We start from the raw sequence: 17,727 nt of genomic DNA, 5'->3' as shown, positions 1-17,727 counted from the left end.
AGATTGTTATCTTTCAACTGCTGCAGAAGCTGGGAGGCCCTGGAACAAGTGAAGGTGCTCTCTCCTGGCAGTCACAGAGATGGGAGACTTCATCTTTCTCTCAGCCAGAGGAATGAGAGAGAAATGAGGAGCTGGTTGTAGAAGATAGTTCAGGAAAAGGAGAAATCCAATTTCAGTGTGTTGGCTTTGGGAGGAGTGACCTTGATATAAGTGGGGGGGGTTTATTGTTTGTTTCTTTCTTTCTTTTTCCATCTTTGGATTCTTCAGGTGACTGGGGAATTTATTCTTACCCTCTTCTCACTGTGGAAAAGGAAGACAAATGAGAAAAGAGGTTGGGATGATGGCACTGAGAGTGTAAGCAACTGTATATTTTAATTTGAATTTGGAATATGGTGCATTGAGTTACGAATAAAAGCACCAATGCGAAGGAATTTGTGTTCTGGTCGTTTAGCAAGAACAGTTCTCTATGTTGTTCATGTTTATGTCAAAAGGAGTTGGAGACTAAATTATGCTGAAACATACAGAAGCGTCTCAGCATCTGTTTTCCAACTGTTGCATTGAGAGAGGCTGAAAATTGGATTCAGGTCACCAGAAGCACTTTGGTCATACACAGAAAACATCATTTTAAGGAATAAGTATTTATCTTAAAGTAGGGAGTAACTTAACAATCTAACACATTCTGGCTTTAGCTTTTATACATCTTCTTATCAAATGTCCTTAGAGGGGAAAAAAATTGCTCTTCAGCACTCCGTGAAGAACAGGAATATCTGAGGGGAGAGATTTAGTTCCTTTTGACCTACTGTCACCTTTGGAAAATCATAGAAATGGATAAATTTGGTGATCAACCCCTTTCTTCATAATCTCCCTGTAAAAACATGCATAGCTCTTGATATCAAGATGATAATTACTTGGAACAAATGAAAAAAAACTCGCCTTTCGATTTTTGAGCATTCCCTCATCACCAGGACACTTTAAGTCATACTTTTGTTTTTCTTATTGGTTTCCTGCATAAGTAGAGATAGAAGGGATTACCTGGATATAAAAACTGTTGCTCACTACGAGGAAGGGTTGGAGCGTTAGATTCTCTAGTTATTGCTCAGCATCAGGTGCTGGTATTTATTCCAGCTATAATTACAAAGTTGTGCTGAGAGTGAATGTGGTACAGTCACTCTGGCTTTGTTAGCATCTCTCTAACGAGGAAACTGTTGCACATTCAAACTTCTGTTATAGAGCTAGTAATTATGACTGCCATCAGTCCCAGCCACTATAATTAATATTATAACTGACAGTTATAATTTTACTTTCACTCACGTGCAACATTTGAAAAATTGTCTTAGACCAGTGTTCACCACCATCCCCCCTCCATCCCCCACCCCCCAATTATTTTGGAAAGACTTGAGTAAAAACAAAAGTGATTTTTGTTTGATTACATTTTGGAGAATGTGAGAAATTCCTTTCTCAATTACTTCTCACCCCACCTGGAGGTTTTGCAGGGGGTGTTTTATAGCACCAGTGGATGACTTTGTCACTCGAAGCTGCTGACTGGTCTTTGAGGTTATTCCCAGACAGTACGTGAATAGACATGAATAGTTGGTGAGTCTAATTGGAGATGCCTGCAAGAGGAAGCTGTTTAGTCTAGAGCTTCTCTGAAACAACTGCGAGTGCCTGTGTCTGTTCCCTGGGAATCCTGGCAGTTGGTAGTGGGAGGCAGATCTGCTGCGAATAAAATCTCTTCCCCCGCTCCTCTTTATATCCTTATTTAGGCTATCTCTGCAGAGCCAGCCCAAGGCATGTTAGATACCTAAGTGAAGTTAATACAGGGAGTTACCTATTTATCCTTCAGCTGCTTCTGTAGCCAAAACCTGTGCCTGATCTGTCGTTTACGCACCTCGGGTTGGGAGGGCACAGAAGTAGTGGTGATGGACTATTGCGTCTTATGAGCTTATGGAAGTAAAATTTATGACTGTATATATATAAGGTCATGCCATCATATTCAAAGTAACCTCCCATACAGGTTAAAGGTGGACTTGTATAATTGGTATGGGAGAGACAAGCAGTTGCTCAGTACAGCTTTTGCTCATACAGCTTTTGGAGAAAGCGCAGAAGAGTTGAAAATGAGATTGTGAGATCCCAGTTCGGTGAGTTAATGCAGAACAGTGCAATGAGAGCTGTCCTTAGTGTGGAGTGAAAGGCTTTAGATCATGTTCTAGTTTAGGTAAGTAACACTACCAGTTGTAGGAACTACCAATAGCAGTCCAGTTCTTGCTATGTTCACAGTTATTCTGTAGATAAAGCGTATGATTTCTCTGTCAGAACTTGATGGTATGTGTGGTCACAGATACATGCAACTATTCATTTGTTTCTCTGAGAAGGAGCCTTTCTCCTGTTTGTCAGCAGTTTTCACCTAATTTAGCAGCTCATGAGTGGAAGGCTGTAAAACAGACCTTAAAGTGTTCTCATTTGTTTAGCTTGGTAAATACTGAATGGCACAACCCCATCAAATCTAGTAATTTAGCAGGTGAATATTGCCACAGGTACACTTATATTTAAGCACTGTGCATCTCTCTTAGTTAAACCACATGAAGTTTTACTTTGTGTTCCTGTAGCACCCTTGAACTGCTGCTCTTTATTTTGTCTCTTAGGCACACCACTTCTAGTACGAAGGAGCAGTGATCCAGCTTTGGGCCCACCTGCTGACTTCCACCCAAGTGCTTCTCATCCCAGTGACCACGGTCTCAAGCATGTTGTGGCAGTAAGTGTCTTGTAACCTATTTCTTAAGGATAAAAACTGTTCTTACTGTTGGTATATAGCAGTTTTACAAGCTATATATGTATTTGGATCTACAACAAAGTGCATTGTACTAATTTTCTGTAAAGGAGAGAAGTTCCTCTGGCAAAACGGTTATTTTAGATGATACAGTCAATTAACAGTGGCTCTCTTTCTTCAAAAATAAGAGATTTACGTAAAGCTCAACAGTAACATAAGGCACTGGAATATGAACTGAACTTGTAGCAATTGTTTATTTGTTCAGTATCATATTGTCCGGTTTACCATTGCTTAGTGGAAAAAATGTACTTCCCCTTTCATATGCTTCATTGGTCTTGCACTCTTTCACTTCGCTTGTTTTCTTATTGCACTTCGGTCTTCCTTTGTGTCCTGATTTCAACTGGGACAGAGTTTTTCTTTTTAGTAGCTAGAATAGCACTGCATTTTGGATTTAGTCTGGGATTTGTTATGAGAAGAATCTTGGTAACACAGTGATGTTTATGGCTGGTGCTAAGGCATCAAGGACTTCAGTTTCCCATATTTTGCCAGCGTGCAGGTACATGGCAAACTTGGGGGGAGCATAGCTGGAATAAAGGACCCACAACTCGTAGCTTATGATTTGAGTTTAGATTTAGGATTGAGGCTGAAATTGTCCAATGGTATGTTCCATATCATGCCACATCATGCCCAGTATATAGATGAGGGTTGACCAGGAAGTTTGGATTTTCTCCGACTCTTGGAGTTCTGTCTCTCCCCCTCACCCCTGTCTCTCTCTGTGCCTCTCACTTTTCTGGGATTGCAGTTTTGGGACTTCTGTGTTTCGGGATCGCTTGCTGGTTCAGGCATTGGCCCCTGGATTATCATTATATATATTATTGTACATTATTATCATTTTTGTTCTTATTTTAATCATGATTACTTTTAATTTTATTGTATTTCAATTATTAATTTGTTCTTATCTCAACCCGCGAGTCTCCTTCTCTTTTCCCCTTTAATTCTCTTCACCATTCCTCAAAGGTGGGAGAGAGTGAGCAAGCATGGTGTTTGGTTGCCAGCTGTGTTAAACTATGACACTTTGGCACCTTGCTACTATCCTGCATGGTGTCTTCTTTCTCTCCCTTTTCTGTTTTACAACCTGACTCTTCCCTTCTGAGGCCAAATTTGTTCTCATTGTAGTTATCACTAAATATTATGCGAAGACACGATTAGTGAGGATGTGGTAACTCTTAGTCAGATGTTATTGCAGGCTGTCTTCAATCTTCTGCAAGTGATACTCTCTTGGTCACACTTGAGCCACGTTTTTTACTTTGTAGTTTTAAGGCCTGAATCTTTGTGTTTGCGTATGGGGAATGTGTTCCTGTATTACTTATAAAAAGATGGAATTCTTTAGAGTCTCTGAATATCAACTGGGATACATAAGTGTATCGAACAGAAGAGAGCTTTTGTCTTGGACTTGATGTCTGCCTAGAAAGCTCCGGTGAGTCTGCTTCTGCACTACTTTATTCCAAATGAATGCTGGCTTAAATTGATGGAGCAGTTGCACCTGCTTTCATTCGCTTCTGAAATTTATGCCTTTTTCCCTTTACCTTCCCTATACAGTGTTGTAATTCTCTCCTTTTCCCCAGTTGTGTAAAGCAATCTATCACTGTTTTGTTTCAAAAAAAGCACAGAAACCCCCAGCCTCTTCGTGTGGTGCGAGGGGAACGTTTCAGCCTAGATGAACTACTCAACTAGTGTGTAGCAAGATTCTACACGTGGCTGTATTGGCACATCAGGGAGCACGAGGAAAGAACTGGGGTTCAGCAACATGTGCTGGAGTTGGGAGTCTTTTCAGTTGAAGATCGTGTATTTAAGACCATACTTCCAGTTAAGTTCATGTGAATGAAATAAGTCAATGGAAAGTCAGATGACTTGCGTATAAATGATGTTACATGGGTCTTAATCTCAACTCTATAATTCTGAAGGCTAACACAGGATTTTAGTTGACTCTTCATTGTTTCTCTTTGCGTGGCCACTTGTGTGTGCATCTGAATATTTAGTGTGCATCTTATTTTGCAATTGCTTGTGTTATTTGCTAAGTGGTGCAATTGTAAAAGTGCTAGTGACTCTCCAAGTCCATTATGGTGTTACAGGGGCTGAACTTTGACAAAGTTCTGCATCATTTGTCAGACCTGTTTGAGCTGAGAGGTTTTTCTTGGCGTTTGCTGCAAGTGCTTATGTATTAATGAAATACGGATTTAGTCTGATAAATGAAAGTTCAAAGAAGAATTCTTGGTTAACAGTACAGATCTTACTCTCTTTGCAAAGTTGAGAAATGTGTAAAGTGGGTATGTCAGTATGAAATACTGACCTGTGGTATTTTATAACCATGAAAACTGGAAAAAAAAAAAAAAGAGGAGTGGAAAAATTGGTGAAACTTTTTACATTCCAGGACGTGTTTCAAATGCTTTATTTTTTACTATCAAGCAGAGAAAGATGGGTTTTTGTTGTTTTGTTGTTGTGGTTTTTTTTAAGTATAATATTAGTGGTGACAATTGCATTCCATGCCATTATATGAGGACTGCAGTTATATTTGGAGGCTAAAACCTCATCATGCTTCACTGACTTACATCAGTATGCAAGAATTCTCTTGGCCTGAAGGAATTCTCAATGTATAAATCACAGAGCATCCCTCCATCAGCTGTAGGGGTAACAGTCAAAGCTGGACAGATAACGACAGTGGAGAAGGCACTCAGATTTTTTTAAATGTCACGTAAGTGGGGGGGGAAAAGGTGCAGAAGGTTGAAAGTGTTTATTGTTAAAATGAAAATCTGTTACATCAAAATACATTACACCAGCCCTTATTTTTGCAACAGTACCATTTCTAAAACTCTTATCATCAATCATACTGAAATATGCTTTGGCATAATGTTTTGGGAAGCATGGAAAGCTTAAATAACATAGGTTAAATTAGGTACAGATTGTTTTAAAACACGGGGAAGAATCGATATCTGACAAATGAAAAAACATGGCACAGACAACTGAACGCTGCATTTTGAGTATAGCTATGCTCTTTCACGCAAATGTTAAAGCAGTATTTAGAGAAAATTCATTTGTTCTGTATATTGCTGCTGAAAATTTAAAATTAATACTACATTTCCTTTGCCACAGACGTATTTTTTCACATTAAGCCACTTCCTTGCAGTCACATGCAAGTTAGAGGCACCAGAGGTGTTGGTAGATGAAACAATTTTCAGTGCATGTAGTAAAAATTAAGTCTCTGTATTTATGCCACAATTATCTTAGCAATCATTTTGTAATTGAAACTGACTTCTGTAATTAGCATAATTGTTTTGGCACTTCTGGCATTTTGGTGTTTGGCATATGTAGAACTGGCAGTTTGGTTCTGTGTAGAAATACTCGTAGTTACGCAGTATGCTGTCTTATGCGGTATGCACTGATACACCAGTAGTTGATCAGATTTTTGAGAGGTGATCATCATATGAACCTCTGAAGGCACTGAGGTTCATATTTGGATTTTGTATTCATTGATTTATCTCTGGGAGAGTGCAGGACAGATGTACAATAAGTAATGCACAGACGTATAATAAGTAATGTACAATAAAACAGCAAACATGCAGTAATATAAGAAAGGAAAATTGCTATCCAGTTCAGGTGAGCAGGATGAACCTGATGAACCATTTGAGCTGTTCACAGTATTTATAGAGTCTAAGCAGAGGATATATTCTGTTTTTCAGATATTGTCCCATTCATTCAAAGGAAGATTTTTTTTTTTTTCATGCCATATGATGATTGCCAAAATTACAAAATCTTTTTTTGAGTGACCAGGTAGTTTGAGAAGAATTTGAGTTATTCTTTTGTATTTTCTCTGACAGATATTTTGTCTTAGCCGTAGTTTTAGCCTCAATTAACAAAATACTTCCAGATCAATCAAACACTGATAGTGAAGTCCAGCATCTGTTCTCTCAGACTGGAAGTCATTTAACAGATGGTACAAAATTTAAGTTTATTTTTTCTTTCAGACCTCTCATTCCTTATCATGATAGATGCCACTGAAAAATCTAGAGGCTATAATCAGGGAAAAATAGGGATAATGAACATCTGAATTTGTTACTGAAGAAAAGATATTTGTTTATTTATGAAGGCAACTGTTAAGCTCTCTTGTCTAGTTACAATCACAGAGCCCTGGCCAGGCTTTCAAAAGTGGAATCTTCCCTCTCTAGGTGTTCAGAAAGAACCTCAGGGAAGCATAGTCAGTTTAATGCACTGCTCTCACAAATCCGGTGGCCATGGCTTTGCTACAGCAACAGCCAGGTGCTGGTCCAGCTGCTTTTTGTCTGTGAATAGCCTGGCTTCAGAAAGTGGGGTTAGGAGTGGGCATTGAAGTCATCTGCTGGGGATCTCCCCTGGGGTGAGGCCGTGCTGCGTGACTGGGACTGTGGAAGCCTTTCAGAGGGAGGAAGTGCTTTTGGCCACTTAACACTTGCTCGATGCTTGTCCCCAACTTGCTGAGAGGAGCTGTGGTTTCAGGTTTTCTGCGCCAACTCCGAAGTTCCTAGCTGTATGTCTCTGTTCAGGCTTCACTCTGATAAAGATGAGGCACAGCAAGGCAGAAAGTCTGAATGGTGGGGTTCTGTTGGTTTGGTTTCTTGAACTTTTTAAGGAGCAGAATACGCTTTGCTACTTATGCTCAGTCCAGTTCCTCCAGGTAGTAATTGCTAAAGTATAATTAAAACATCTTAACTTTCCTTTCTGGAGCTGTTACTTCTGCTTGTTTCTCTTTTGCCCAGGGCCAGACTTCCCTACTATCTTAAGGATCTGTCATGAGTTTTAGATGGAGGATTCTGGTCCTATTTAAGTTGATGGGAACTTTGCATTAATTCTGGGACTAAGGTTTCACCCCCTCTTTTTAACTTGGTGATTATTATGGGGATGCTACATTCTGCATGACTCTCTTTCCTTTTATAGTTGCATGTTTCCTCAATAAATACTTAGGTTAACTTGAAGTTAATCAATGGGCATGGCTGATTAAATTGCGTTTATCCATATTTAAAGACACAATGAGATGCTGGATCAATTTAAGAGCTGCTGCAGTGGCTCAATACAGTTTCAGTTTTTACCTAGATGTGTCTTGAAATTGACTGTATTTTATGCATTGTGGACATATAATTTGCAATTTTGGATAAGGTTCATATATAATCAGAACATTTTTATGTTTCAAGCCCTTGTTAAAAAGGGTCGAAACCTCCTTTGGTTCTTCTGGCCATTAATTGTGTTTGTAACGTATTAGCCTTCCTGATTAAGTGTCTGCAGATTAGCATAATGTGAGCATGTGTTAATAATGCAGCCCCCTGATTTGTTCCTTTTGCATGCTATTTTATGTACATATGTAAACATAAAGATATGCTACAATTGGAGCTTGGCTTTGAGATAAAGATTACCAGTAGTACTTTCAAAATGTGTGGGTATTTTATTATAAGAAAATTGCAGAAATATTACTTCATTTAATCAGGATACTTAAAAGCAGGGCAGAGTAAAAAAGGTATTTTTGACACAGTGATGGAATAATGCTGTAGAATCTGTATCTTGAGTTGATCCAGTGGGTTTCTGCTAAGGAGTTGTCTCTCTGTTTCTAGAAGATAAAGCTTTTGTCTGGTGTGTTTATTCACCCTGATTAAGTCAGGTAGTTTTAATTTCTGGTCCCTTTGCATGTTTAGCATTTCAGTTCTCCCATAGTAATGTGATAGAATCACAGAATAGTTTGGGTTGGAAAGGACCTTTAAAGGTCACCTAGTCTAGCCCCCTGCAACAAGCAGGGACACCTTCCACTAGATCAGGTTGCTCAGAGCCCCGTCCAACCTGACCTTGAACGTTTTCAGGGATGAGGCATCTACCATGTCTCTGGGCAACCTGTTCCAGTGTTTCACCACCCTCATTGTAAAAAATTTCTTCCTTGTATCTAGTCTAAATCTACCCTCTTTCAGTAGAACCATCACCCCTTGTCCTCTCACAGCAGGCCCTACTAAAAAGTTTGTCGCCATCTCTCTTACAAGCCCCCTTGCAGTATTCCAGGAGATGGACTATGAGAAGGAAACCAGGTATCGGGAGAAATGCAGTAATTCTTCAGGAACTAGCAGTGCTGGAGGGATGGTGCACTTGTAGTGCTTTAAATTCAGTGCTTGTTGACGTATAATAATTAGACAACAAATAAAGTAAACACGTCTTAGGTATTACAGTGTGTGTTGCAGGGTAGAGGCAAGACTGCTTCTCTGAGGTGGTGTGGTCTCAGACTGCCATTCGGGATAACAAGGTTTTTAGACTCTGGAAGGCATTTACTTTTTCTCTGGTAAAAGTTTTCCTATTAATAATTTAGCTCCTGCTCTTGAAATACCACTGTGTGGAACTGAACAGAAGATCTGGGGAGATTTAAAAGAATTTTCTGTCATGCAGCTGGGGAATTCCGAACAGTTTGAGTTTTTTAAAAAGGAATTCTGATGTGGGTGAATCCATTTTTAAAGCAACTACTGTGTGTCTGTTTACGCTGTGGAACATATATAGAACACTCCTAATCAGCGCAGGAGCTTGTCAGCGTATTGCTTTTGATGTCTGATTAGGTGATCATAGGGACATCTGCGGTGAGTTAGTTTTGAAGTTGTTGGTGTGAGGCACTGCAGGAACCAGAGCTGTGTGGCACTCTTACACCGTGGAAAAACTGCTCCTCTTAAAGAACCTTTTATAAATCCAACTATGCAGCTAGCTGAGGGCTGTCAAATTAACAAAAGCCATTCCTTCTCGATTCTTTCTGTTGCTTTTCAACCCTGCTCTGCTTTTTTTCCCTCTTCCTTTTACTGTGTGCTGTGGCATTCTGCATCAAAAAGAAATTACTTCATATTGTAGAGGAAAAACTAAGAAATGTAAATGTAGTATTTGTAATACTTCAGAATACTGAATTGATCATCTGAAAAAGGACAGAAATGCCCTGTGGTAATTTCCTCTTTTGAGGATGCAAAGAGGTATTGAGGGGGGAAGGAGGGAAGTCCTCTTTGTGTTCCTTGCACAGCCTACGTTTCCGAAAAAGTGTATTGTTTTATCTGCATTGTTTAAGATGAGCAGTGGGTGTAATTTACATATTTTTATTTGAGAAGAATAAGTAGCGTTTTTGCGATTTATTTTAATAAGAGCTAATAATGAATGTTCCGTGACGTTAATATACTATATAAATTATCAGTACAAATGGTACAATTGGTAAAATACGTTATTCATTGTTAGTGTGTTGCTTTCTAAAGCCTGTTTCCAGTGAGAGGAGTGCAGGCTTTTTACTGACTATTCATGAGAGAAGGTATCTATTATGAAAACCATCAAAGTTCTCCATCGTTCTGGAACTTATGTTAGTAGGTGACTGGGTTTTGTTTCCTTTTTAAAGTAAATTTTGGGCCTTGGCTGTCATGTTGAAGATACCTGATTGTTTATAAATCTTCCTCCTTTGTCCTCTGCCTTGGATAGTCAGGTAGATGTGATTGCAGGTGATGGAAGATGGCTGAGAGACTTAAACTCTCTTTTCCCACGTGGCCTATCTTATAAAGAATGTGGAAAAATTATAGGGTGGAAATAAGAACTGCTGACAAAAAAAAAAAGGGGAAAAAAGGTCATGCTTTCAATGCTGTTGACACGTATTCATCTCTACAGCTACATCTCTGGGGTCCTACAAAATACTGTCATTCCATCTGGAACAGCTTTTAGCAGGCAGCTTACGCAACAGGCTCATGGCACTGAAATTGGAATGAAACATTAGCAAGTTACTTGTATGTCTGACAGTCAAATTAAAAGTGGAAGATGACAGTCAACATGGCTCATGCATATCATTTACTGTCAAGCTCTAGAAACATTTAGCTAAAATGAAATAGGTTCTTACTGTTCTGCTGAAATGCCTACTACTAAATAACATTTTCCATAAACTCAGCAATCCAGTGGATAGTTGGGAATAATGGCAGAGATCTTTGGTACTTACTTGGACCCACATATTGCTGTGACATTAGTAAAAAACTCATTCTGGATGTTTAAATACGTCATCTTGCAGTGCACGGATGTATGAGACTCTGCTCTTGTTTTGTTTAATATTTCTATGTCTCTGAAAGTGAGATCTGTGGCTTTGTTTCTTTTACAAGATTGATAGTTATTCCCACTCAAAGGAACTGTTTGTTTTTGTTTTTTTTTTTTTTTTTTTAAATTAGGAGAGGCCCCTTAGACACTAAATTACTCATCCCATTGGAGAGACCTTATCTGGGGATTTGTTCTTCTGTGTAGTTGGTGGCTCGGCTAGTCTGGATTTACAGGTTTTCGAGTTGTAGTAATACACTGCTCTTTGAAACTTGCACATTCTGTTTTTTTTTTTTTTTATTGCAGCGGGTCCGATTTACTCCATACCTATAACTCAAATTCTTACCATGACAACTGGAATGAAGAGAGTAATATTTTAATGCTTCTGTGTAGTGTGTGCTTTTGGTATTGCAGATGTTCGACATGTTGGAGTTGGGAATAATAAGCTGAGACCTCTGTGAATATAGACTAAAATAGTAAGAGCAATTCATTGAGATTCAAGAATTTGAATGAACATCTCAACTTGGATTTTTGTCAGTAGTTGCAACGGTTTCTTCTGACCTGTAAGTCTAATATGACCTTTTGTCATAACCCAGGTAGTGGAACTTCTCAGAAATAAGTTTAAATCCATAAAACCTAATAAATAAACAATTTAGTAAATAAGTAAATTTTCAGTTAAAAAGGAAGTGACTAGACTCAAGAATAACTGAGTTGATGACAGAGCAAACTGTTGTCACTGTTCCTCTGTACCATGAGGGACAATAATTACCCGTTTGTGAGGCACCCTGGTATTCTGGTCCTGAGCACCCAAAGATGGCCATACCTGTGGGCTGATCTGGCACAGCTGTGATATGTTTTAGGTCCTAAAGAAGCTTATTTTCTAGTTAAAAGTTTTACACATCCCAAGCAGTATCATTAAAAAAAGGAAAAAACCTGCAAATTTTCGCCCCCAAGAGAGATATTGTAGGAGCAGTTGCTCCCTTAAGATTTTTTCATGCCAATTGAGTTAAGTAGTGCTTTTTAAAATATTTCTGTTTTTAAAGCACTAGTAACAATAAGTTGCCTGTAATTAATCTTGGTTTAAGCCTTGTTTTAATCTAGGTTTCAAATAGAATGTACAGCCTCTCAAGCTCCTATCTGAAATTCAAGTAGAACAGCTTTCTTCTTCGCAGGAGTCCCAAGGGATGCTCATGGTACCATATTTACTGTATTTCAACTGCACCGTGGAACGTGACTGGGCTGAGGGCGTATCGTGGTGTCTTAGAGTTAGCAGAATTACTCTCCCTGTTGACATTCACACTGTTGTCTATTTAGGAGCTGGTTTAGAGTGACATGAACTTGGAACTTAAATGAAGGAGCTGCTTTGTTTCTTGTAGTGGGCTTGCTCCATTGACCTAATAGTGGGGCATCTGAGATGATTATACGTTTAACACCTGTGGAGATAAGTTGGCTGCCTCCTTTTCCTTTCTTCTGCTTTTTTGGAATTACCAAGTACAATCAATTTCATGGTGTATCTGTCAACTTTACAGAAACAAAAGGAAACCTCTTCTTTTCAGCTGGCCTCATGTCAGTCTAAGAAATATGGTGAAGGCTCCTCAAATCTAGAGTTCACTTCCACCCCCACACCTCTCTTTCTTTAATGATCTGCATAAATCTTTCTGTCCTTCAAGCAGCAGAATGGGAATCAAACAGAAACACGTTGTTTGGGGTAAAGTAAGTTCTGCGAGCAGCACTACTGAGCAAGGGCCAGTTATTCTTCATCACCTCATCTTCTGACGCTTTCCGTAAGAGCCCAAATGAATTCCATTTCTGATGCAGAAAAGGCATATTCCAAGGGGAATTTTATAAAACATTTCTATGAGAAGTTCCAAGCGTGTTAAAAGGAGGAGAGACCAGGGAACAAAAACCCACAAATTAAATGGATTTTAAGTCACAAAGAAGGAAAAATTCTACATATTAGCCAGACCTTCAGATTGGTTTAAAAGGCATAGCCAAAGCATGGATGTTTCAGCTTAAAAATAAATAAATAAGCGAAATCTGTGAAATGCTGCCATTTTTAGAGACACATCTGTCTGTTTCTCAGAAGTTCCTGTAGTGATGTTCTCTTTAGCCAAAGAATTGGTTTCTTAACTGTATTTTTGGTTTAAAAGAACATAGGAACATTTTTCTCAGATCTATGAGATAGCCACCTAGGCATCAGCTGTTTCCTTGTGCTTCTGCAAAGATGAAGGTTTTTTTTCTAATTAGTGGTATCAGTGAAAATCCTGTGGCACAAAGACCAGCTATGAGACTGGTGTGGCCAATGTACGCTATGTGGATAAATGTATCCCCGTTTCCTTCACGCATAGCATGTGCTGCCTTGGGTGCACTCAGATTTCGATTTGAGAGGATGAATTCAGTAATGTTGTATATCTGAGGGAAGAATATTCTACAAAAGATATCCTGAAAATATTGATGACTGAAGTGGTCTGCTGTATAGTGGTAAGAACAGTTAGAATCAGAAAGTTTTGCTCCTTGTGGAAAAAATGCAAAAGACTATATTAAGCTTATATTACAAGTCCTCCTTGGGTTCCTATGAGGAGGCTCAGAGGAGTAGAGAGAGTCGGAATGGGCTAGAAAAGATTTTACATGGTATTTTTATTATTTAGAAATTATCCTGTAAACTTTTAAATAGCAGAATTGATTCTTGGGATAAAAGAAGTCAGTTCCACTTCAGTCTTCAGGCCATTCTGTCCATCCTTCATTCCTGATTGTTAAGCATGGGAAACTGCTCCATCCTGTCATGCAGAAGAGAAGAAGGGAAATTGTCTGGATCACTGTTCATAGATAGATCCAAACATTGCTCGCCAGGATGCTTTGAGATGGATACTGTTTTATGGTCAAATTGATACTCTAGTTAATACACAAAAGAGAATCTTTAGTGTGTGTTTTTCTCTTTAAAGCACCTCAGAACATGGCAAGAAATTGTCAGCAGTAGAAATACTTTTAGATTACGAATTACCATGTTATTATTAACAAAGCTATCCTTGGATTTACAGAACACTAAACCAAATGATCACTTAATGCCCGGCTGTGATTTTCTGCCTTTTTACCTTTCAACATCTAGTTTGTGTGTAGCTGTCATTTTCAAATGACTGTTTCAAGAAGCACGTCAATGATGCTATTGTGTTAATGTCACCAATCATACAAATACTGATATTATCAGGTAAAGTTAGTTCATTAGAACCAGATGCATGTGCTCGTAAATAAAATTAATTTTATTTTTTCGAAGTATGGCACTATGCCAACAGATTATAACACTTTTAGGAAATTAATCTGCTGCCAATTACATGTATTTATAATACTAAAAAGTGTATAAACCATCAAATTATTGATGTTAGTTCTGTTAAAAGTTCTGTTAAAATTGCTTTTATAGACAGTCTGATGCTGGTTACCTATTAAGCACACGTCTAACGTGCAGATTCTAGATTTATAGTGGTTTAGTTTTTGTTAAAATGATTCAATATATAGAATTAATTATATATTATTGTAGATTCATATGAATATGATAATGACTACCACATAAATACTTCTTTTTATTTATCTAATTAGTAAGATTACTTCAGGTTTAGCCTTCTGTTGCACTGCTGCTACTGTGACAATGAAACACGCAAGTTTAGGGCTGGCTGGCAACTCTGTTTAGTTTGCATTACAAAAATCAAATGAGAAAATACTCCTTGGTTTGATATATGCAATTTATAACATGTTTATTTTGCTTTTTTAAGTAGCTGAGATAATCAATTTAGGCTTTTGATAAATGCGTATTGGGTAAAATGGTATAAATTAGTTAGAAATCAATTTCATAGTATTCAGCAGCTCTTAAAGGAAAAAAAAAATTTTTTTTCAAGCATAAGACAGAAAGATGTCTCTACTTTGAGGTTACCAGAAGCTCTTTTTAGTAGAAAGCATGTCTTTGGAAAATAGTATAAAGTAATGCTACCCACTTATTTAGCATATATAGCATATATATTTATGTGGTGCCCTTTGCTAACAATGTATTTTAAGAGAATTGGAATTGTGCCTCAGATACATCATTTTGAAAAGAACAAGAACCAGATAAATATACTGCAGTTCACAGATAATGAAAGGATATTTGTGCAAAGGAGTCTGCAAATACAACTCGTTAGAGAGTAAAATTTATTTCCCACCAACATTGAAATTTGGGAAGGGCTCAGCTACCTGGGCACCTACTGCTGATCTTCACTGATACTCTTGGGGTCAGACCCTTAACCCTCTAACCTCCCTCTCAAATAGGACCATATTTCGTAAGGTGCTTGTCCTGCTGTGAGATTTGGATTTCTTTGAACTGGAGAGTGGGGAGCCAGTTCGCAGGCTCGGAGCCCTCCCGAGTGCGGGGCCATTTTCCCTACAGCAGGGCAGCTCCGTGCCCCTGCGCCCATGCCTGCTTCTGCGGGGGATGGAGGGTTACTGGAGATGGGTTGGCCCGGTCGCTTCAAGCCACTGACCAGGGAAGACTCTTGCAGACTCAGCTTTATTCTGTGCTGGGTTTTTTGGGGGGATTTGGACTTTAAGCAGCTTTAACTCAAATGGGAAATGGTAGCCAGCAGAATTGTGGCGCTTCGTCTTGACAATTTTCCCGTGCTTTTGGAGTCAGACTTGAGCGTATGCTGCAGCTGGGGAACAGGAGGCTCCTATCAAGGGAGACGAATTGTGTCAGGAGCGTTCAGCCTCCAGTCTAATACAGTTTTCCTACTGCAGATAGCACTTCTGGGTTCATTATAGCTTGCTCTCATAAGTCGTCATTTCTGTCTCAAGGCTGTTGTGCTTTCCAATGTAAAACAGATTGATGCTGGCACATTTTTTTCTATTTTAATTTTACAAAGTTGTCACACTGAAACTGTGCCTCATATTGGAAGTGCTTTGAAGTGAAGAGATAAACAAAGAGCTAAAATAAAATTAAAAAGGAGCACAGACAACATTTCATCTTGGTTTGTCTTTTTTAAAAATAAGCTGAATGGATGTAGTACCCTTGTGCCACCATAGTAAGTCTGCAAACATTAGCCGATCAATCTAAATTGAGTTAGTGTATATGCAGTAAGCAGAAACAGGTGAAAATTAGGTTATCTGTGCCCAACTCTGTCGATTTGCTATGAACAGTGAGATATAAACTAGTTTTTAGACCTGATTAGTTTTGTTTATTTTCAGAGAGGGGCAGAGGCAGAACATGTGCTATATCTACCATAGTTATTAAACCAAGAAACTATATAAAGTCACTAGCTCAATTGTGACATTTGCAGATAAAGGTAGAAAGCCCTGCTATAAATAAAGCTGAAGTGAATCCAGGAGGAAAACCAACAGCAATCCTTGGTACGTTTCAGTTTTATCTCTATGAAAAACAAAAACCCCAAGAATTTTCTGTCCTTTCACTAACAAAAAAGGAGAAGTCATTGTCTCTGTCAGTGTCAGAAATGTCAACCAATTTATAATCTGAAGTATGGTTTATCACTTCACTTTTTTTTAGTTTGTGGACTTCTAAAAATTTTCCAATGAAGACAGTAAGCTAGATCTTCACAGTTACTCTTTATGAAGTTCTCAAAGTAGTCAAGGAATTTAGGGGTCTGACCACAGTCTGAAGCCATTGTCTGCAGCAATAAGATACAAAATACCAATGGCAAATATGCTCTCTCTGTTAACAATTTTTGACTGCACAGTTACTATTAATCTTTGCTTTATAGAGGAATGACAAATCTTTGTCCCTGTACCAGCTTTGAAAACGCGTAACAGCTTTTACACCCCTATAGAAGTGGTTTAGACACATTTCCATACCTCTCCTTACTGGTCAGAAGCAGCAATTGCACAAAAAAGCCTGATTTCTCCAAAGGGGCAGGGTGACATCCTTTCCTGAGACCACAGTCTTACCTATGTAGTAGTGACTTATATTCCCCTTTCTGAGCAGAAAGATAATTGCCATTTTCTTTTTCCTGTGTCTTGAAGTATCATGATCATAATTAAAGACCAAGTAGATCAGCTGAGGGCCTCCAATGCCATTGTTAATCCAACTGGGAAATACTCACTCCTAGAACCCAGCATTTATTTTCAAGCCAGTACGTCGCCTGTGTCCTGAATTGTGTTGTAGGGCTCTAAAAATCAAGTCAAATGCAGAACTGGAAATCTAATGTTGTCCTTTCCACTAGTTTGAACAGGCTCATAAGCAGTAGTCTTGATGTACTGATATCTTAGAACTCCTGTGCTTATTCCGCCTGGAGGCTAAAGAATCAAAGAATCCTCTACGAGAGACAGCTGATGTTTTCTTTCACAGAGATTTTCTGTCACTCATGTTTACCAGAGAATTATTTTTAAAAATAAAAGTCAATTAGTTCACAAAAATACTAACAGCCTCTGCCCTCTCTGCAAGCTAATTGAGAACCTGACAAGAATCGTTCCCCAGTGCCATTTGCCAGAGCCCTGAACCCCTTTGAACCGAACTGCCGGTCGCCTTTCCCAAAACCCCTAGAGGAGGGGTTTGTGGGAAGAGCGTTTTGCTGTTAGATTTTCTGGCATTTAGCACCATTGGTGATCAAATGTGCCTGTTCTGCCTTCAAGAGGCTTGTGAGGATGAAGGAAATACACTCTGAAGTGTTCAGGTTCTTCCCATCAGACCAAACTTCAAGGTCTACTGCTGTTTCTGTGTCATCTCTCACTTCAAAGGTATCTGCCCTTTGACTTTTAAGTTGAGCTGTTATTGTTGGGGCCCCTTTGGGTTCCCTGAGGCTATCAGATGTCCAAATAGCCATAACAACAGAAATAATATTTGCTTTCATATGGTAAACAGTTCCTGTTTGATTGTTGCAAAGATGCAAGGC

The 17,727-nt window shown here is 38.8% G+C and overlaps 1 protein-coding gene across 6 annotated transcripts in view; it reads left to right on the top strand.

Moving 5' to 3' along the window:
- Positions 1–17,727, top strand: part of PARD3B (par-3 family cell polarity regulator beta) — a 440,643-nt gene that overhangs the window by 166,263 nt on the left and 256,653 nt on the right. For all 6 annotated transcript variants that reach the window (XM_086615493.1, XM_086615492.1, XM_086615490.1 and 3 more), the window contains exon 4: positions 2,643–2,752. In XM_086615493.1, the coding sequence (XP_086471619.1) occupies positions 2,643–2,752 (110 nt within the window). The remainder of the gene's footprint in view (positions 1–2,642; positions 2,753–17,727) is intronic.

Source organism: Tauraco erythrolophus, chromosome 8, assembly GCF_009769465.1.
Source record: "Tauraco erythrolophus isolate bTauEry1 chromosome 8, bTauEry1.pri, whole genome shotgun sequence".
NCBI classification, from domain to species: Eukaryota; Metazoa; Chordata; class Aves; order Musophagiformes; family Musophagidae; genus Tauraco; species Tauraco erythrolophus.
Note: the sequence above shows the minus strand (reverse complement) of the source record. Positions and strands in the feature narration are given on the sequence as shown.